The 23,068-nt window shown below is 36.0% G+C and overlaps 1 protein-coding gene across 3 annotated transcripts in view; it reads right to left on the bottom strand.

The window, feature by feature from the left end:
• LOC142327741 (rho guanine nucleotide exchange factor 17) overlaps nucleotides 1–23,068 on the bottom strand; it is a 247,187-nt gene that overhangs the window by 169,454 nt on the left and 54,665 nt on the right. For all 3 annotated transcript variants that reach the window (XM_075371042.1, XM_075371043.1, XM_075371041.1), the window contains exon 3: nucleotides 6,664–8,929. In XM_075371042.1, the coding sequence (XP_075227157.1) occupies nucleotides 6,664–8,929 (2,266 nt within the window). The remainder of the gene's footprint in view (nucleotides 1–6,663; nucleotides 8,930–23,068) is intronic.

Raw genomic sequence — 23,068 nt, 5'->3', positions numbered from 1 at the left:
TTCCTCTTTATATATCATCTTCTCTGAATTTTTTTATTCTTCCCGTGATCTTAACGTTTTCTTCCCCTGCATATTTAAATTCTAGTCGTTTTTTTTTTAGATTTCTTCATGTTATCTTTCTTTTTCCTGCGCGATTATTTTTCGTTTTTGATTATTCCCCAAATAATCCGATAAGAAAAACGGAATATTTTACACCGTAAAGTCGAAATTAACATTTTTAACCGGTATACAGGAGTTCACTAAACGGAATAGTTTAATTATTATTAACTTTTATTTATACGACACACCAAAAATCTGAAACTTTTGTTAATCAGCAACTGACGAAGATACGAATAATACCGATCTAGTAATACACGAGTATTAAACGAACTTTTACTCTATCCTAATATTTCATGTAAGATTGTTGAATTATTTTAATAATCGTATTAATGTTTGACGTTAATAAAAACTAATATTTCAGTAAACCGTCCACTTTATTAAAGAATTGGAGGTTCGTATCTCACTTTCAAATGGAATATGTCTAAATGAAGCGCAGAAAAAATGCGTATGTGTAATTTAATAGGCGTACAAGGAGATCATGTGGTGTCCACGTCAGATTTTTTAATTAAATAATCATTTTATTTCAGATATGAAGTTTATTAAAGGTTTTTTTATTTAAATAAAGGCAAAGACGAAAAAATGGAAAAAGCCGACTGAGAATATTTCGACATTTATTTATTTATGTCGTTAATCTATAGTACGTACAGTACGAGTATATTGTAACAGACATATCCCTTCTTCTCGCGGCCATGAAGCAAAATGTAATGGAAATAAAGAGACCTGGTTATACCTAAATGTATTTTCGAATATAAGCGCCCCTATAATTATTATTATTATTATTTTTTTTTAACACAGAAAGATCGATGTTACTGTACTCTCATCTTAGTTTTGTGTTTTCTCGAATATTATATGATATTTTATGTTCAAATTTTAATTCTTTAGGTTACCGACCGTAGTATATTTAAAAGTATTTGAAAATTTTACGTTAGGAGTTTAAAAAATATTCTCCAGATGAATTATAACCGACTAACTTTAAATACTAATCTTAATGGTTTTTCTGAACACGATTAGCCGCGCTGAACTTTGTATAGCGGCTGGCGGTGACCGTTTTTAATAGAGACTTTAAAACGACATCGCGACATCGTAAACATTTCTTTTCTCAAAAGTAGTGGAGTCGATAATCAATAAATGTAAGTAATTTAACCTTTGGTTTTCATTTTTATTTTTAAATGTTTATTACTCGGGGTCGGTTTTATTCAGCCCATTCTTTATTATTTAACATTTGATTAAGAGAACGATAAAAAGAAAAATAAAGTCGCTTTAAAATAATCGTTATACGAGTAGATTATACAGGTTATTCTACAAAGTATCCTAGATACTTTGTAGAATTACGGTTTTAGATTATCGTAAACTACATTTTTATTTCAGAATCGACTAAATTAAAGAACTAGTTATATTAAGAGTAATCGATTTAAAAAGAATTTATATTTCTGGTGATACTACTGGTACGATTAAAATACTCTTCTCTTAGTTACAAGTAGAGGGAGAATTTACTACTACTAGTAAATTCCGAATCGTGAGAAAAGGACTTTTTCGTTAAATCTTCTATCAAAATATGACGTATAGCACCGTTACAGTGTATTTCTTGATGAACCAAACCCTTTCGTTGTACGTGCAGTTTCGATCGGTTTCATCTCAGACTGCACTTTAAAAAGTTTGTCTTGCCAAGTTTACGTTTTTAACGGGTGAAAATATTATATCAACCGACCGATTTCGGCAAAATTTCGCACGGAAATGAAACGAACTACCGTAACAAGCAATAATAAACTGGTAGTAAATCAGAACGTTTTTACAACCGACCTCAAAAAGTAGGAGAGTGTTGATTCGACTGCGGTGTATATTTGTTTAAAAATGTACGTTGATGTTTCACTCTTTACAAAATGGACAGATCTATAACTCTTCTGACTAATCATTTTCATTTTCATCCCTTATCCCTTATCTTCGATTATTATTATTATATTTAATAGGTTGCTGTAATTGGGACCTCGTAAACTATAAAACTTACAAAAAAAAACTTTAAACGAGAGCTTTTCCTCAGGTAGAACGCATTAAAAACTTAACTGCTGGCGCGTTTGAAATTCCTGTCATTTATAACTCCACAGTGTTTCAATTTTACTATTTTCTTATTGTTTTAATGGAGTTGTTTTCATAAAACTGCACGCTTTTATTTTAACACTTTAACGATACATATAATTTTTTCAAATTCTGTACCGATTCCTTTATTCTAAGAAATAAATGAAAGAATGAAACGCGTAGTTTCGGTATTTCGGCTATAATTCTGAACCGATGAAAATAAGTACCGCTTATGAAATATCGTTGAAAAGCTTTCAACGAGAGCTTATTACTGCAGTTAAGTAAAAGTTCAAAATTCAAATGTTTTGGTTCAGTCGATTGCAATAAAAAAGAGAGGTGGACAACTAACTAGATGTTACAACAATCCTAAATCTAAAATTTCAACATACTACGGCTAATCGCGTTTTTGAGTTATTCGAGATACGTACATACATACATGACATACGTACGTACAGCCGTCACGCTGAAACTAGTCAAAATGGATGTAGGGATGGTCAAAATGGATATTTCCGTTGAAATCTGAAAACCGAAATTTTTTGCGATCGCAATACTTTCTTTACTTCGTACAAGGAAGTAAAATCGATATTAAAATTAAAAAGCGAAAAACAGCTTTTTACAATAAGTAACAGTACGAATCGGAGGATATTTCACGACTCAAAATCCAATTCCTCTCTTCAACATAGCGAACGGACGACTACATCTAACAGCGGTAAGGAGGCGGCTAATATTTACCCGTTCGGAGTCGTCAATATTATATCTTTTGATTTAATAGAAAAGACGACTCAAAACATTAGCGATGAAAAGTTGGATAACCGATAAATATTTCTTTGAATTCAATTTTCCCCGAATTTGTTTTATTTTCGACTTTTTTAGCATCTTTTACACGATTTGTTTTTCTAGTGTAAATCTGGAAAAAAAACACTATTAAAATATTCTCTGCCATTACTACTATTATTATTTTATTATTTTATTCATAATCTATAACCGTCAGTTTAGATGTAATTTGTTTATTTTCTGTTCGCTTTTCAAATACAAAAATTTATTTTAATCCGATTTAATTTTTGTTTTATTTTATAGTCGGTTTTGTAACCATCTAAAAGTACGCTCGCTTATCTTTAATCCTGCTACTGCCACCGACGAACAAGTTTTTAAGTTACGTTGACGGTAGCTATTTATTAAAAAAAATACTGTCATATATATATATAAAGTAATATCGGAACAAGGGGGCTAAAAAATTATATATATATTTTTTTTAGTTCTGTTGAACAGTCGATTAACATTGCTCCGAATCGGGCCGACATGTTGCAGTCCAAAAAAAATACTAAATGCCCAAATAACAAGAAACGGGACCGGTGCTTTAAATATCAACTGGTTTTTAAGATTGAAAATCTAACTGTATCGTTAGATAAGGTTTATATACTGTTAAAAATGACGAATACCTTTTCTCCATCTCCCTGTTTTGATTTTGCCGAATTTAATACCATGGATGCCTCGTATATAGAAGAAATCTTTTGACTCATTATTCGAAGAATTTATATCCGGCCGGTCCATGAATATTAATCAAAATTCAGGCCTACACACGTACATACGTATGTTCCTACATCTTTCGAGAATATACCTTTTTCGCGATTGTTTTTTTTTTTTTATATATAATAAGTCGATCTTAAAACTTCGACGTTTGGAAAAACCTCCGATACTCGACTTTTTGGCCGATCAGTATACGTTCCCTTTATAGCTAGGTTACTGCAACGGCAACACAGCTAAAGCCGGAAAAGTAAAAAAAGTATCACGCAGTAAACTTTACTTCTGTCAGCGTGCAAGATTTCTTCTGCCGACAGTGCCATAGATTTACTTAATTTTTTGAATCGTTAAATACAGTTTAACAGACGGAAAAAGGGGTTTTAAACGCCGACATATGGAATCTTTTAAGGTTATTAAATTATTTTTAATTTTTTTTAATTTCTGATACTTCGTCAAGTTTTATAAAAAATGTTACGAAGTAGCCGACGCGCAAGGGAGTCGAACGGGACTCAAATATTTTTACTAAAGATTCTGGTTTTATTTTTTGGCAGTTATACTCTTAATTCATAATAATTTTGCCGATAAAATCGTTATTCGGCGAGAGCGTCAACCGCAACCCAAAACTTGTTATTAAGAATTTTTTCCTCGATTATAATACTTTTAATAATCCAAATATTTACTGTAAAACCATCATTCGAATCGGCCCCGTATTTCTTAGTTGAACCTTTAACTTTTTCGCAGTCGTTTTCTAAATATCGCATAAATAAGATATTAAAACCCTACGATATATTTGAGATAAAAATCTGTCAGCGGACAAAGCCGGCAAAGTAATCCTACGCAGACTAATTTTTTCAATGTTCTTCAACTTCATCGGGAAATACTACTTATTTATTAAAAGGTTATAAAAAATAAATAAAATATAATTTAAAAAAATAATATTAGAATCGACTTAAAAACCGGCTACGAATTAAAAAATAATACTTATTCGATGCGTTTCTTTTCTGTTTAGCCTCCGGATCCACCGTAAGGTATTACTTCAGAGGATGATATATATGAATGTAATTGAATTGTAGTCTTGTAGACTCAGGCCGACCGTCCTGAGATGTGTGGTTAATTAAAACCCGACCGCCAAAGAACACCGGTATCTACGATCTAGTATTCAAATCCGACTATTCGATCTGAAAATTAAAAACGTTAAAAAAATTTATCTTTTAATTTGAAGTCGATTTCGTTTATTTTATATAATGCGATTAACTTAATACCTAGACTAATAAAAAATATACGAGAGTAATAATTAATCCGAATCGATACTCACTAGTACGGTTCTTAATACAGTTTTACGTGTCATCGTCATCATCCGAAAAAAACTTTTAAAACAGGTTTAGCCTACGATTAAAAGGGATAAGAAAATAAGGAACGTACGGACGATCTTCTGCCTGCACGCTCCTTCGTTATTTATTTACGTAGCTAAAATATATCGTACGGAAATCTAAATCCAGGCGGTCGAAGTTATAGGATTAGATTTCAGTTTAACTTTTGATTTAACCTGTACTTTGCACCGAGTCGTCGGGTAATAATATTAAAAAAATGTCGGCAAAGGATTGCAAAAATTTTCCAGCGCTGCTTTGTTACGTTCAACAAAAATTTTAAAAGAAAATAATACGTTAAAATTAACCCGTTAACTAAAATTTATTTAATTTTAAATACAAATTATAAATATTATTTCAACTTTTAACGACTTAATATTTAGGTTCACGGTGCTAAAGCTTAATTTCCTACGACCGCTACACAAAAGTTAAGAAAATTAAAAACGGCAAAGATTATCTCTTCCCTTTTTTTTAGTTTTGTTGTTTAAATCGATCGCCATTAATGTTCAGTGTAGAAATTTTTTGAACCGTTTTCGAAAAATTTATATTAAGCCGGTTCGGAATTATTAATCAAAAAAGCGACACGCGTACGAATAAATTATTCTGGAAATTTCTATAACTTTTTTTTACTATTTTTGGTCGAAGGAAATTTTGCAATACACACATTTCCTAAAACTCCGACACCCAAAGTTTTGCTCGATCGATATGTTGCTACAACAGAATAAAACTGTAGCCGGCAAAGTAAAAAGTTAACCGATAAAAAAAATAAATATATATACATGTAAAACAGAAAATGCTACAATATAAAATTTTTTATCGCAAATAATATGAATATAAGTGTTGTTAGAGAAGTTATTTTGATGAAGCGAATCGTAGGCCTTGAATATCGGTTATTAGTAACAAAAACCTAAACGTTAACGTCGTTGTCAAACGGTTTCGGTGTTATACAGAAAGATAATCGAACGCACCAAAATAATAAGAATGAATTCTATATTAATAAAAATTAATCAATAATTAACTGAAAATGAATGTATATAGACGTATATATATCGGAGTACGTGCAAGAAAATAAACATTAAACTATACGTCTTAAAAAATTTCAAAATCGCTATAATCTCACACCGATAACGATACTCGTAGCTAACGTTTTTGTTTCTAATTTAAGAGAAGATATTTGATCGTCGATTAAGAAACGTAATCTTCAGTAAACTGAATCTCTTAACGGTAAAATATATATATAATAACAATAAATAAAGATTTAAATCGTCGTTTCCAAGTTCATTTTGTTTTCTGCGTATTGCAGAGTAGTATATGACCTTTACAATCCTTGACGTAGCAAACATAACGTGACTGTATTATATTACGACCGAAATAAAAAAAGCTATTAAAGAATGTAATTTTTTTAAATAAGAGAGGAACGTATAGCGCTGTAGAACAGAACTGCATTAAATTTATTGAAATATTGTAACGATATTAGAAATAAAAAATAAATAAATAAAAAATTCACTGTGCGTACGTAAATATTAAAAATAATTCACAGCGATCTGACTTAATATATATTACAAAATTTAATTAACGAAATTAAAATATTGATTGCGCTTACCTTCCAGTGTTGCGGTAAAATCGTAGGATGGTTGAAATTGACGTTCGGATGCTCGGTAGTGTATATTCGTTCAGAAGATCCCTTTAACAGCTGGGCTAGCAACTGCGGAGACGGTCGAGCAGAAGTCTTAGCGGAACACCCTTCTAGTTGAGAAGGACTAGATGTAGTCCTTTGGTGACAAACGGCCGGCACGGTTTCGTTATTCGCTACTGCCGTCGCAGCGGTCGTCGGATTCGGAGCGGAATACGGTATATTAGCGCTTACTTTACGTTTCGGCGACGTCCTCCTGGTTTGCCCGGGCGGAGGATCGGGAGACGTGTAACTGCGTTTCAATTGGCAATCGTCTTGGGCTCTTATCGGTCGAACGGGCGGCGGCTGTACGTATTCTTCTAAAAATTTAAGTTCTTCCTTCTGCAATTTCGAAAATTTACGACTGGTTTCCGGCTTTTTCATTTCGGCCTCCAACATTTGGCCGTAAGGTCCCCGCAACGGCCTCTTCGAGTATCTACGAGGAGTGTGAGGACGACCTTCGCAATCGGATTGATCCGAAGGGGGAAAAAGCGACGGAGAAGGCGAAGCGGTATCCCGGCAGGGCGTCCCGGGACGTCCCGGATCGCTTTCTCCTTCGGATAACGAGTCCGCTCGAAGCAAAACGAAACTGCGACGTCGTGGCGAACCCTCGTCTCGTTCCTCCGAACTCTGACACACCAATCCGGGTCGTTCTAACCATTTTCCGCTCGGCCAAGCCGGTCGGCCGCCGGTCTCTTCCGGACTTTGAGGTTCCTCTTGCGCGCTGGAAGCCGTCCATTCTTCCGACGGTCCCGGTTTCACGTCGACCGATTTATTCGTCGTTTCGCGACCGGGTAGCTCCACTTCTTTTAACCGGTTGAATTCCGTACGGATTATCTTCACGTCGTCCGAAGGGTCGACTGACGTTTCTTCCGCGTACTTATTTACGGGCCATTCGGCTACAAAAGTTTCGGCTTCACTCGTCACCCGTTTGTTATCTTCCGCGACGTTTACGCTTTCGTTCGCGTCAGCGTTCGTCGACGACCGGTCATCGTCTTTTACATTCGACACGACCGTTACCTCTTCGCGCACAGAGTCCGTATCGCACCGAGCATCTGAAGTACATCGAAGGGTATTACACTTTTCTACGTCGCATTCGCTAGGAGCCGCTGCGCTGTCGGTGTCGCTCTCTTCACGAAGTCCTTCCAGTTGTCTCTCTGCCGTAGGCGCGACCAAACTCTTCATCCCGTTACCGTCGATGGATCTATAGGGTATTTCTTCTTCGGTAGCGGTCCCTCGAGTAGGTAGAGGATGCGTCAAAGATCTAGAAGAAAGCTGTTTGTGCGTCGATTCCGCGGATCGAGCGGGCGAAGGCAGCACTACGGCCGGAAATATCCATTCCTCGGAGCCGACCGCCGAATCGATAGAAGGATTTGACGCCAGTCGTCCTTCGACGGCCGCGGTACTCGAACCGGACGGACTGACAGACGGTGAAGAACTCTCGTTAGTCTTCTTTTTCGGTAGCGTGTGGGAACCGGAAGAGAGACTACGGCCATTATTCCGAATATATTTTCCGTCGACCGGTGAAAAATCGACGCGAGAAAACGAAGCGCTTCTAAACGGTATAGTTCGTTGTATATACGACCCCACTATAGTTCGCGATTTAGGTTTCGGTAATTTCAGATCGACGCACTCGAATACATCTTCTTGCGGAGGCGGTTCGCGGCGTTCCACGTCCGAATCGGTGGCCGTCGCACTGCTGAATATCGCGGGCGTAGTCGTAGTAGGAGCGGGAACATCTGCAGGTAGCGGTCGTGGCGCTCGAGACGGGCCCGGTTCCGCGCGAGCGTTCGAAGGCGGGGGAGTTTTCAATTTCTCCGTCAGTTCGCGTAATCTCTCCGCTTTATCGGAATTGCGAGGCGGTTTCTTTTTATTCGAACGCTTTGGGACGCGCGGCGCCTGGCCGCCGCCGAAACGAAATCTAGGCAGACGGTCCAGCGTGTCCTCCGCGATAAGACGCTGAGTGTCACCGCTGCTTCCTCCGCGTCCGAAACAGCTCGCGGCGACCCGCGTCCATTCCAACGAGCTTCGATATACTGGCGAGCCGCTGTTGCTATTATTAGAGAGCGGTATCCGGGAGGGCCAGGCGACTCCGCAGCAGCAGTCCGCAGGCTGAACGCCAGGGCGCGCCACCTCCTGCCTTCTGTTCGGTGCCAGGCTTAGTCTCACCCGCACCTCCCCTATCGTCACAGCCGCCCTAAAACACAAACACACATTTATGTATACAACAAATACAGTGACGTGCGGTCGACGACATCCAACTATACGAGCATAACCTTCCCGACTCATTCATTAAGCGCATCCGACCGCTTACAGCCACCGACGATTATATTTATAATTGAATTTACTAATCGGTAAATATCTCGATAAAAATACAAGGCTGAACGATCGATGCGATTAACTAATCGAAATAAAAACATCGCCAAAAATTAACACCGACTTTTAAATATACGTGCACGTAGCTTATATTAATATATGAACGCCCGCGCGTTAAAAAAATGAAGTTGTGATATTCTTTAAATAGTAATAATAAATTTGCAAATAAATTCTTCTTTCCTCGAGATTATCGTTAATTATATACAACGCGACGGTGATGAGGCGTACTTTATTCGTAAAAAAGCCGCACATCGAAAAATAAGTATTTAGTTATAAATTACGGAGATATAAAATATCGCGTTGATATTGTTTAATGTAAGCTCGAATAAGAGCAACAACAGAGTAGGCTTATCGTATTCAAATAATATTCGTAGGCTAAATTTAGAAATGAAGTCACAGATTTAAAAACGTTAAGTAGACCGATTCGATAAATAAAACCGATAGAAACACGCATTTCATTGTATCTCAGTCGCGTAATAAAATCACATTTCACTCGTTAAGGAGAAAATCTATTCGAATTACTTATACTTATTTGCGTTTCTTTTTTTCTCGTAATAAGTTTTTAGTGATCTATTAAACCGTACTTTCGTGGATTTTTTAAATATAACGTATTTTAAGCGTTTAAGCCGGAGCGCTTATTTTGCGCTGCTAAAAATCAGCCGGGTTTACTATCGTTTACGGGCAGGATGAATAGTTATTCGAATATTTTAAAAACCCAATATACCGCATAAATGAATTTCAATTTTATTTAAAAGGACAAAATCTTCTCTACATTAATTTTGTCCGAAACGGTCGTCGTCCAAACCGAACAAATTAAATATTATACCTACCTTCAGATGTTATGTAATCTATTTCAGTGCGGCGTTCAGAATAAAAAAAATAAATAAATAATAAAATCTTATAATGCGGATTAAGAAATGTGAAATTCTTTTATTACAAATTTTAAGAATTTCTGAAAAATTGAACGTCTGTTAGACCGATGGAGTAGAAGATATCGATTTAAAGATCGTATTTTTTTTAATGTTAATTCTATTCGGTCATTAATAATTATTTTTTACGTCAAATAATCTAACCCTTTACTCTAATTTAACAAAATTTAATTAATTTTACCTCGTTCGAATGGAATAATGTGGGTCCCGATCCCTTTCCCAATATTAAAACATTACGACGTAGTTATAAAAACTACATATTTATATTAAATTTGAAAAACGTAGCGATATAGTAATCGATTTTGAGAAAAGTAAACTTCTTTTATTTGAATCTTCTTTTTTCTAGAATATTGTACGCCACTTTTCCTTGATTAAATCATCGGTTTGATTCGCCAATAAAAAGTTTAGTCTGTTTTTGAGGAGAGTTTTTTTTTTGTCTCTTTTTACGTACTAAAGGAAAATATTTTATTAATCGTTCGTATTTTGACGGTTTCAAAAGTTTTCGCGTAAATTTTAACGGGTCAGAAGTCGATCGACAAGTAAAGATTTAATTTATATTTTTATCAAATTCATTTTTGACCGTAAAATTCGCAAGATTTAAATCTCGGTCGCAACATTTTAAAAGATCTTTATTATCTATTCGTCCGAGAGCATTAATCGTTTTTTTAAAAGACAATAAGCTTGTTCACCGATCACCGATAAATCTTGAATTAACTAACGGTACGGTAACGTTAAAAAACTAATAAATGTTACCGTAAGATATCACGGCGTAAATATCCGTCCTTAAAAGAAAAAATGTAACGATTCATTTATACGTTTAATACCTCTTTAAAGACAACGATTTCTTCGATCAGTTTTAGCGGTAATTTTTATTCTTATTCGCTGTATAATATAACCTATTAATAATTTTACGGAATTTAGTAAAAATCAAAACCGATTTAATACCGTCCTGCGGACCGAGCGGGGATGTCATTAAACGGGGTTCGACTGTATTAATTTTTTTAAATGACGTGCGATTAAAACTTAATAAATTCCCGTTAAAAATATTTGCGCGATTCCTCCCGTTCCACCGATCCCCTGTAGGGGGGATCGGTGAAAAAAATGTCAAAATGTACGATTCTGAGGTGCAAAAATGTGCGCACCGATTCGAGTAATTGTCGATGAAATTAAAAATTCCACGAGTGAAAAATTTTAAGAATGCTCCTACGATTTACAGGACGATCTGTATCTTTTACGGTAGAATACCTATACCTATACGTCGTAGTAACGGATTTATCTTGTTTTACGATAATTTTTAAGGATTTTCGTCGTAAACAATTTTTCTTTTACGAACTAATATTTAAAAATACCAGGGATATTTATTTATATGCACAAGTTAAACTTTCATAACTTCATTTCTATACGAGACAACAGCGCGATTTTATTTTTTTTTATATTCGATTATAAATAGTTATTGGTCACGATACGTCGAGTGTTTATTACGCAGCCGGAGATAGGAAAAAACTGACTTCCAACTAGGGAAATAAGTAACTACAGCGATCGCGCTAAATAATTTACCGATAAGTTTAGAGATAAAGATATCGAATTCAAATGATCTTACTTATTTCCTCCTTATTACTGTACGATTTAATTTCACTAATGCAATGATTCTTTTCTTGCAGCGCAAAAAGTAAAACCGCAATAAAAAAAAAGGTATGTGTAATATCAACCGATTTATTTTTTATTTTGGAACTTATAGCGTCACATTATTTTTAAAAAACGATATAATTCATACGGTCTCCACGGCTTCGCTTGACGCAGCCAAGCCTGTCAACAAAATTTTGCCCAACTCTTATGAACAAATCGGTAGGAATTCCACTAATAATGCGTCGAGTATTAGCTTTAAAGTTATCAGTCGATAACTGAATCGTCTCAGTAGCATCCGTGCGGCACGTGATATCGACATTTTCATTTCTTTTTCCTGTTTAGCCTCCGGTAACTACCGTTTAGATAATTCTTCAGAGGATGAATGAGGATGATATGTATGAGGGTAAATGAAGTGTAGTCTTGTATATTCTCAGTTCGACCGTTCCTGAGATGTGTGGTTAATTGAAACCCGACCGCCAAAGAACACCGGTATCGACGATCTAGTACTCAAATCCATATAAACATAACTGGCTTTACTAGGACTTGAACGCTGGAACTCTCGACTTCCAAATCAGCTGATTTGGGAAGACACGTTAACCACTAGACCGACCCGGTGGATTACACCACATCGACCTGTGCAAACCGTACCTCATTCGAATCTAAAGTTTCCAAATTTGCAAACAAAAAATCAGGAATCATAGCCGGATAACGTTCGCCGTTTAGTGTAACAGCATCTTCTGTAATAGTTCATTTTCGAAAAAAAAATGGGGCTCGATGATTCTACCGGCCCGTAATCTACACCAAAAACTGATCTTTTTCTGATGTAGTGGTCGCCGTTGAAACATTTACGGATCGGAATCATCCCGAGTACGGGAATTTTGTTTGTTTACAAAACCGTCGAGCCAAAAATGAGCCTCACCAGAGAAGATGTTTTTTGATTAAAATTTGAATCGGCTTCGAGTTGCTGTAGACCGTCAAAGCCGGTCCCGCGGCTTAAATTCTTCAGTTAGTCGAATCTTATAGACGAGTATAGACCAAGATCTTTAAGCAAAATTCGCCGTGCTTTTTGTGAACGATGTGAAATCGATAAATTTTGATTTTCACGAATACCTGCACGCACAGCAACAATATTCTCTTACCTCCTTGCATTTATTTTGTGAAACGGTGTTTGAGCATCGAGTAGAAAAAAATTCTCTTCGAATTTTTTAAACAAACGATGAATTGTATTTTTGTTTGGCCGATTATGCCGTAAATAACGCGAAACGTACGATAAGTAATCCATTCCGCATTTCGATAATACATTTTTATGATTTTGTTAAACATTGGTGAGACGATTTGTCATTAGGTACTGAAAACGAATCGCGCTTTAAAAATGAAAAAAAAAATCGACGTAGCCACCACAATCGGTCAATTTTTGCGCATAATTTAAAAGACCCCTACTACTTTACTTTCAAAGAAAACCAATAGATTTGATTTATACCCTTGTAACAGTACCTTTTTAAACTAATTCGACTTATATGACCGTGTGACTGGTACAAAAATAAATATATAATGTTAAATTTATTGTCTCTGACAAAAAATGTGATATGGACACTACATGACTTCCTTGTACGCCTATTAAATTACATTACGCGTTCTTTTTAAAATGAAAAGTACATAAAATTTTATTTCATCAATAACTTCTGATATTTTTTCATATTTTTTATTTTTATTATTGAATTATTTAATCTAAAATTTGTTTACAATCAGAGTTAATAATTATTAATAGATCGATAAAGTTAAATTTAAAAAAAAATGATATGAAGTCGGATTTGAACCGATGTACCTTCCAAGTAAAATCCAAATATTTCATTAATTAAAATGTTATTTTACTATAACTCTGGAACCGATGAAAATAAGTACCGCTTATATCGTTGAAAAGCTCTCGATGAGAGCTTATTACTGCGCTTAAAAAGAAAAACTCCAAAATCCAAATTTTTTGAGTTTTGGGTTTTTTTGGACGCTTTTGGTCCAGTCCATTCCAATCAAAAGGGGAGGCGCACAACTAGATCTTACAGCAGTTCTAAATCCAAAATTTCAACATACGACGTCTAATCGTTTTTGAATTACACGATATACGTACGCACATACGTCACACCAAAACAAGACAAAATGGATTCAGGGATGGTGAAAATGGATACTTCCTTTGAAATCTGAAAACCGAAGTTTTTCGCGATCGCAATACTTCCTTTACTTCATACAAGGAACTAAAAAGAGAAAAAAAAATATCCAGAATTTCCCAAATTTTATTATTATAAAAAGCTTTTTTGGGGAGGAGGAGCAGGAGCTCCCGAGTTGCACCGATCGTCAAAAATGATTGTGTTACCTCGGTCGGGTTACTCCAACGGTTAGAAAGGACCCAGAAATAAATTCGTTGCCGCACCGACAATTTATTATTCCCAATCTGCCGTCCGCAATCGCATGTGTGTTTATCTATGTTACTTTAAATTGACTATTTTTTACTATTAGTACTTAATAAAAAAATTAATTAATTAAAAGAAATGTTTGATCGACGACAAATGTTAGATGGACAGTAAGCTGTCCCTAATTAAGTCTATAATAACAAACGGGGCCATTTTAATTACTTAATCTATCCCTAACATTTTTTCTTTGCGAAACGATTCACAAGTTGTCCGTGATAATGTCTATGAAAATGGTGAAAATTTTATATTTTCACCGCTAATTACATCACATGATAAGTTACTATCAAATAATCAACGGAGATCGGGGTTTTCTGACGATTAGTCATTAAAACAGATTCGTGTTTTAAAATATGAAAAGCGTCCCGCAAAATCGTTTACAAAAAATAAATGAATAAACGTAACGCATTTTCTTAGTAGTTTCTCTTGAAATATTTTAACGCGTTAAAAATATTACAAGAGAAACTGATCGCATAAGCGGTAATGAAAATTTAATTAAAAGAAAGACTATTAATGAAATAAGTAATTTTTCTCTTTACGGTCTTTGGTCGATCTGGCTCTTACGTACAGATTTAATTCTTTAAACATACGTTGTTTCCGACCATGGATAGAAAGGAAGTTCGGGGACATAAATTACTGGATAACGCAATTTTTTACAGGGCATGGGTCGTTCAGGTCCTATTTATGTGCGAGACTAAGGGTAGATAACAACAACTGTCCTTACTGTGGGGCATATGATTCCCCTGAACATGTAGTATTTGAATGTAACCGTTGGACTGAAAGCAGGCAATCCTGTGTAAGACGTATAGGGCCATTATCTACGGAGAATGTGGTGGATAAAATGCTACTTAACGAGGATAACTTTAATGTGATCTCGTCGTTTATAACCGCAGTTATAAAGAAAGATGAGGAAGCTCGTCAAGAAGAAACCGCTCGCTGATGACGGCTTGTCGTAGGTGGAATTTCCACCTACGAAATAAAAGAGCTAACCGGTGAACTGACCTGCCGTGCCGGACATACAGCCGGCGGGCGGGGAGGCGAGCTAGAATAAAGGACACTCCTCTGGCGCGAGTCAAACTTGATTGTAGATCCGTTCCAGAGGAGTAGGTGGGAATATAAAAAAAAACAAAATAAAAAAAAAAAAAAAAACATACGTTGTTATGAAAGAGCCGGCAACAGCTATCGTCTTCAACCCGGTGGAAATCGGTAGCGTATGAAAAATGTCTCGCCTAAGCGAGATTCGAACCCGGAACCTTCACGTTAAATGTACGCGGATGTAACGTTTTTAAACTTAGATATACTCCGGGCCCGATTCGACACATCAGTGCGACTCTACACGATCCTTTTCCTATCCAGAGAATTAAACCTTTTTCCTCTGACCGTCGGTGAAAATCAGTACCGCACGTTTACGAAACAAAGGTTAACCGGTAGTTTCGACCGTTTTCCAAGTAATAATTATTTCGATCGCGAACGGTAATTAAAAAATAAAAACTCACAAATACGTTTCGATAATTTTTTTTTATGGTTTTCTGGAAATGTTTTTAAATCGGCAGAAATATTTTGAATACGACCGACTTGCTCTGAAAAGATCGAAGCGGTATAAGCTTTGTTCTCAAGAAGGGGGCGATCGCCCGTTCTCGACTCGAAATTTGAATCGATCGTCATTCCGGTTGAAAACGTTAAATGCGATCGTAAAATCGATTACGTATACGCGATTTTATATATGTTTTATCAAATTAATAAAAAAAAATAGTACTATTACAAATAAGTTAAGCCGATTGACCGGTTCGACCGTCACGCCACCCCCTCCGTACCTAGCCTTTAGGGACTTTACCGGAGGTCATCTTCACGGTCTCGTGAAATATATATGATCTGGCCGCTGTCAACATGCCACCGATGCGAATGCCACAAGCGACATTCACATCGGTGTACGCGCCTAGATCGGAACCCACAATCGTAAATGATTTCATCACGTCCTAAAAAGGACTACCCGATTGAGCTGATCTAATCGCTTTCCCCTCCGGTGTTAGGGTGAGTTCAGCACACAGTTCAGGCGTCCAGTTAATCCGTAAAATAATTATACAACAAACTAAATAAACTGAATTTATAAATAAAAACAAAACCGTTAATTATACAAAACGCTAACTGAATGAACAACAATAGATGCAAAACCAAAATAATGACTCAAATACACGAAAATTAAATTAAACTGACCAAAGTAACAAAAAATCAAGAAACCAAATTTATCCAAAAAGAATTATATATACTAACACAAACCAACAATAATATAAATCGCTAATTAAATTAAATAACAATAAACACATCAAAACTCTTTAAACACAAAAATAACAACCGATAATAAAACTACCCTAGAGAAATAAACCCGTTAACACTAATAAAACAAAACCTAAACTTAATAGATCACAAAAGAGAAATGAGAGATGTGGACGGTCTTAAACAAAAACAAACGCCAATAAAAACATACTAAATAAAACAAATAAAAACTAACAAAAAGTCTACAAATAAATAAAAACTTGCAATATTACAATAAACTTACAACAAAACATTAACCGCAAAATAAAAGAAACATTCAAAACACTAATACAAAACAAGAATACAAAAAAAAAGAAATCTACACTAACTCGTATCGTAAAAATAACGTAACCGAAACAAAATAATAATAAAAAATAACCCGCAATAGTGAAACCTATCAAAAATAACGTAATTCATAAAATATAAAACTAAAAAATTAACAAACAAAACCCAAAACATAAATCATCAAAATATAACGAATTCCCGGAAGCCAAGAAGACTACACTTCATTTACTCTCATACATATCTTCCTCGTTCATCCTCTAAAGTAATATCTGCCGGTAATTCTCGGAGGCTAAACACGAAAAAGGGGAAGGAAGTTAGGAAAAAATTTAACTCCCACTAACCGCCAATATATCCATTCTGCCACTCAAAAGTTCTGCGCACGTTTGCACGCGGGACATTTCTCGGAACGGTAATCGGGATTCGCCGGCTTCCCGCCTCGAAAGCAGTTTATGCAGGCAGGAGGACCATCATCCTTCCTAACCTAAAAATCCTTTGCCAGATGCCCGTCCTTGCCGCAGAAGGAAAAAGTTCCTTCTACTTGCAAATCTTGGCTACGCGGCCAAGGCCGTGACGTCGAATCTTTAATTTTACATGACTGATAATCGATAAACGCTCTACCGGTTTCTAGGAATTTTGTTCGCGATCGCTTTTCGCATTCAACTACATAATGCATCGCATTACTGTCTCTGCGGCCAGCACGAAATACCGCTTCAAACAAACTCGCAAATTCTTCCGCAGACTTATCCGTACTTTGAACTCTTACTGCGTCAACAAACCCCCTCCTCGCCGATGTCTCGTGAAACATCATATATGATCGTTTGGGGCCTCAAGGTCTTTGCGGTGACAGTCGTGATGGGATATTAATTAATCGTTTCATTACTTCCGATTCCTTTCGCAGTTTCATTAGCGTTAGCCACGATTCGTTAACCTATCGGGTTTCCCGGACGCTAACTATCCTCGGTCCTTTTTTCCTGGCTTCCAGGCTGTTCACCGACTCACCCTTGAAAAATGAGGAAGTCACACGTTCTGGCACGTCGATCAACGTCACCTTGGATCTTTGAGCCTTCGCAACTTCTATTGCCGTCTCGGTCATCTGTCGCTGTCCCTTACCACCTCTGAAATGCTCTATATATCACTGTAGTCTATCGACACGCTTGGCTGTTAAAAGGTGTTAAAATCGTAGCTTCTTCATTCGCGTCATTTTTGCGTCGCACTCTGCATCTATGCTAATTCTTTATTCCGGTACGACATTGAAATCAGGGATTCTGCCGTTGACGCACATCAGCAAACTAGATTAAGCTTCGTAAAATTTTGGGAGGTGACTGCCTGTTACTGTGTTTTCAAAAAAACAACGATTTTGCAACTTGTTATTATTAACTTGTTTACAAAATTTGTCGTCAGATATAGAACTTTTTAGATGTTACAATGAAACCGTATGCGCACAAAGGATATATCTGACCTTCCACGCGAGACGTTTTCATACATTAGTTCCAAATTTACGTTTACTACGCGTCTACATTATTTTATTTAGGTTTCAAATTGTTATAATGGAATTAGAATAATAATAACGATTCGTACAATACCAAACGCATCGCAAAACGCTTGTCAGATCCAGGAGTGCGTTTGTGTAGTGATAAAGGGTCGTGAGCGTTTTAAAAGATTGTTTAATGGAACCGCTTCTCGGCAGAGTGATAAATAACGGTTAGATATTTATTATGCTAGAATATCACATTCTTATCACCGTCGATTATTTTTTTAATAGCCGCCTACATTTTCCTTTTCCAAGAATGTCCAGAAAAAAGTAGTTATTTTTTTGTTTTCACGGAAAAAGACACGCGAGTATTTAAAAAAATATATATATATATATATATATATATATATATATATATATATATATATATTTTACGCAGTAAGAATTGATGAGTTTAATGATGTAAGTTTATTTCTACGATTTTGTTTTGACGAAAGTCAGTCACCCGTCAAGTTATATCGTGCTTAGTATATTCATTTCACTAAAGCGTATTATAAAAACCGCTGTTGTCAGATCGAAAAAAACTGTACCCTTACCAAAAATACCAAGTACTAGTACAAACTTATATCGAGAAATTAATATTTTATACGATAAAATTTAAAATTTCACGTTACACAATACCGATTCAGATTTGTACCTAAGACAACTGTAACCAAAATGGTGGCTATTTAATATTTTTCACTGTTAGCTTCATATGTATTCTACGGTACTTCATAAATAACTAATTGACCGTGGGAAAAAAATTTAGCAAATTCTCCTACCTGCAAATGATCTTTTCCGGTACGAGACGACACTTATGAATTTACTGCAGGCCGCTATTGAAATTAGCAGTGGAAAATAATAAATTACCGCAAATTTTTAAGGTTATCGTAGTCCAAAGTTTTTTGCGTTAAAATTACTTTTCAACGCCACTAAAATGACGTGTCAGAACACGTCACCGTTACCTTTCCGTTTAAACACGTTTAATTGTTCCCCGTGAAGGCTTAGAGATGAGTAGATATTGTACCGAAAAGTAGTTCGTTTCAAGGTAGGAGCATTCGCTAAATTTCTCGGATTAAATACACAGAATGTATCACGAAGTTCTCCCGGGACTTTCATTAACTTACGATACTTGCGAAAATAATTGAAGACGTTCGTATAAAAGTACGTCTTAAAAAGCTTCGTTTACGAGTTACGGCTAGCGTATTCGGCCGGATTTCAGCTACCACGGTGAAATGAGATCGTACAGAAATTTTTAGGATGTTAATCAAGGGGCAGAATTAGTGGTTTCTTACAGTTCTTGACCTGGAAGTCGAATAAAATAGGTTCTGGAACAGGATTTGCAGTAATTTTTGAGAAATCTGGAATGAAAACTAGTAAAACCGGGGCAAAAAACCTTGTTTTTTGTGTTTGACGTACAATAATTTCATTATATATGTAATAAACACAGAAAACGTTTAAACAAGTCCCGAAGAGAATTTAATTCTGAGCAAAATGGTGTAAGACAAGTTGAATTAAACAAAGAAAAGTTAAAATTTGAATTTTATTTAGAATATATATAATAAGAGTACACTACACCGAAAGCATTATACGTACCGGTTTATAACAAATGTTCAAAAATCAGTCCACGATTTTCAGCACATTCCTTGAAACGCTTCAGTACTCCTTTTGTCGCTCTTTTTGGTTCTTCAAAACTGCTCTTAAGTCGCTCGGCCTCAACCATAATGCGGACAATTAATTCCTCACGAGGATCTATTTTTATTTTGTAGACAATATTTTTCGTCCAGTCTCAGACGTAAAAATCTAGCGGTATTAGATCAGCCTATCTTTGTCGCCAGGAATGTGGACCTCCACGACCGATCTATTTCTCAGGGAAACGATGATTTAAAAGACTGGAAACTGCACTAGAGAAGCAGGGAGGCGCGTCATCGTGCTGGAAGTATATTTTTCGTCTCAGCGCTAGAGCAACATCTTCAAGGAGCTGCGGCAATTCTTCTTGAACAAAGTGCAAGTAGACGTTAGCATTTAAGCGGCCAGGTACGATTGTCTCGGCCCTTCACCCAGAGGTCTCGGGTTCGAATCCCGGTCAGGCATGGCATTTTCACACACGCTACAAATCATTCATCTCATCCTCTGAAGTAATGCTTAACTGTGGACTCGGAGGTTAAACAAAAAAAAAAAGGTATGATTGTGACGTAAGCCTCACCATATATCGTTGTCTGCCCAGCTATACTCACTGCGTATGTTGTTGAGGCCACCTCGACTGAAATTTGCCTCGTCGGTAAACAAAACATACTTGTAGAGTTGTCGATTTGTATTCCACCAGTTTCAGAAATCCAAGCGAAGCGCATCGTCGAAAACAAAATTTGTAGGTATTGAATCGACTGTTTACGGTAAGGACAAAACTTGTTTTGTTTAAGTCTCCTACAAACACTGAATGCAATGAAACCGTGGCCATTCCGCTGGCTCGGGTCCGTAGGTAAGTTCCCCTTCAGAAGCTTAGACTGTGGACGTCCTGGTAAGTTCTGTGAAGTATGTGGTAAGTACCTGAGAGTGTGCATGATGTTGGGTGTGTGTTTGTGCGTGTATGTGTACCGCTATGTGTTCGACTTTTGTGACGTTTGGTGTTTGCCTGTGAGGGTCCACTGTGTGTATGAGCGTAATTGTGTTTTGCCGTGGCTTAGTGTCGAGTGTGTGATCGTATTGGTGTTTACTTGTGTATCGGTGTTCCTTTGATTGCGGTGTCCGATTGTGTGAGCGGACGTTTCCCCCTTCCTGAAGTAATGCTGCATAAGCGATTTTCAAGAGAGGTGGATAGCCAAAGGTGGAAGTTTAGTCGGTAGTGCGCAGGAACACATACGCACCTAATAACATCTTGCGGAACCTGTTAGCGAGCCCGACACTGCCTAGGCGCACGTAAATCGGGTTCCACCACCTCCATAAAATCTCCTCCAAACCATCGAATTCGAAATCCAATCCGCTTAGAAAGATGTCGTGTATTGACTCCTGGACTACGCCTGAACTTTATCGGTAATAATTTCATCAATACGAGCGTCGTTTTCGACAGATCTTTCGTAGCCGGTACGAATATTAGGTAATGTACCTGTTTCCCGAAGATTGCGAAAAGTCGCGTTAATTGTTTTGGAATCTGGAATCCTGCGATTCAGAAAACGTACTTCATATTCTACCGCAGCAGCTGTAGAATTAGCGATACACACATATCCAAAATGAATACAATATTAGCGTATTCCTCTGTTGTAAATAAGTACTGCGTTATTTCAACGGCAAACAGAACACGTTTAAACTAAAATTCACAGAAAACCTTCGGTAAAGGCAACACTATACGTACTGTATCTAACAGAATGATTTAAGCGCTAATACAGTATTACGCATTGTTAATCGGCTGTTGTTATTTTATTGTCGACTTTGAAATAATAATTTTACAAATAATTTATTTTATTTCTATCATTAATAACAAAATTATTATCTAAGTAATTTTTATTTTACAATTATTGTGCGATTTCCAATTATTTTAATTTTTAACAATAAATTTTGTTTTTATAAATTTTTCATATCACGAAAAAATTTACATTAAATTAGTATTTTTTGACAAATCTTGTAATGTACATACATTAATCTATGCAAATCTAAATCTATATAATAATTAAATAAATTTATTTTCTAAGTTCTGTTCGTTTTATTCAACTTATCTTTCACCATTTTGTTAGAATTAAATTCTCTACAAGTTTTGTTTAAAAGTAAAACATAAAAAACAAGGTTTTTTTACCCCAATATATCGGTTTTCATTCCAGATTTCTCAAAAAGTATAGCAGATAGGGTTCTCGGACCTATTTTATTTGATTTTCAGGTCAAAAATCATAATAAATCGCTAATACAGTCTCTTAATTAACGTCTAAACATTTCAGTACGATCTCATTTCACTGAGGTAGTTGAAATCCGAGTGACATGTTTCAATAGCCGCAGCAAACGAAGCGCGTTAGAAGAAATGTTTATACGAATTTTTCCATTACTTTTACGAGTAGAATAGGTTGCGAAAGTCCCGGGAGAAATTTCTGATATATATAAAACAAACTCAGTTTTTCATTAAAACGCTTGAGATCAGAACGGTACGACTCGATTTTGTTAGGAAGGATATCAATTTGATCATCCCAATGATCCTGTAAAACATATCCTAAAATCCTTTTTGTTTCTTCATGAGGCACTGTGTATGCGTGTTTGCGCACGCGCGTGTGTATATATGAATATCTCATTTTTTAATAATTTTCCCGTTTTTCGATAACTAAAAAGGTGAAATTTTCGTAGTAATTACAAACATTGTCCCTTACAAAAAGTAAGCAAAAAATAAAAATAATTGACTTAAACTTCCCTAACGGGTTAAAATAGAAAAAATTGGAAAGCGGAGAGCCGGAAACCGGAGTAACTTGTCCAGTATATTTAGATTTGGATTACCTAGAAATATAGAATTTAGCATAATATTATTTCAAAGACGATCCGTTAGGAAAAGTTATCAAAACTTATCTTGTTTTACGATTCGTATCCTTGAAAATGTAGTATTGGTCCTCGCGAAGAACGCGCATATTTCAAAAGAAAATAGTAGAAGAGAAAGAGCGTGAGGGAGGGAGGGAGAAGGGGCAAAACAACAAATTTGATTAAAAAAGTAAACGGTTAATCGATTTAATTTAAGAATATCAATGAAATCATACAAATTGATTTCGTATAGTTAATGTCTTTTTATAATAAATCGTATTAAAAAGCAGCGATATATTCCAGGTAATCTTTTATTTATTTCCGTATCGAGTAAGAAAGTTATGCGCATA

The sequence above is a fragment of the Lycorma delicatula genome, chromosome 7 (genome assembly GCF_047948215.1).
Source record: "Lycorma delicatula isolate Av1 chromosome 7, ASM4794821v1, whole genome shotgun sequence".
NCBI classification, from domain to species: domain Eukaryota; kingdom Metazoa; phylum Arthropoda; class Insecta; order Hemiptera; family Fulgoridae; genus Lycorma; species Lycorma delicatula.
Note: the sequence above shows the minus strand (reverse complement) of the source record. Positions and strands in the feature narration are given on the sequence as shown.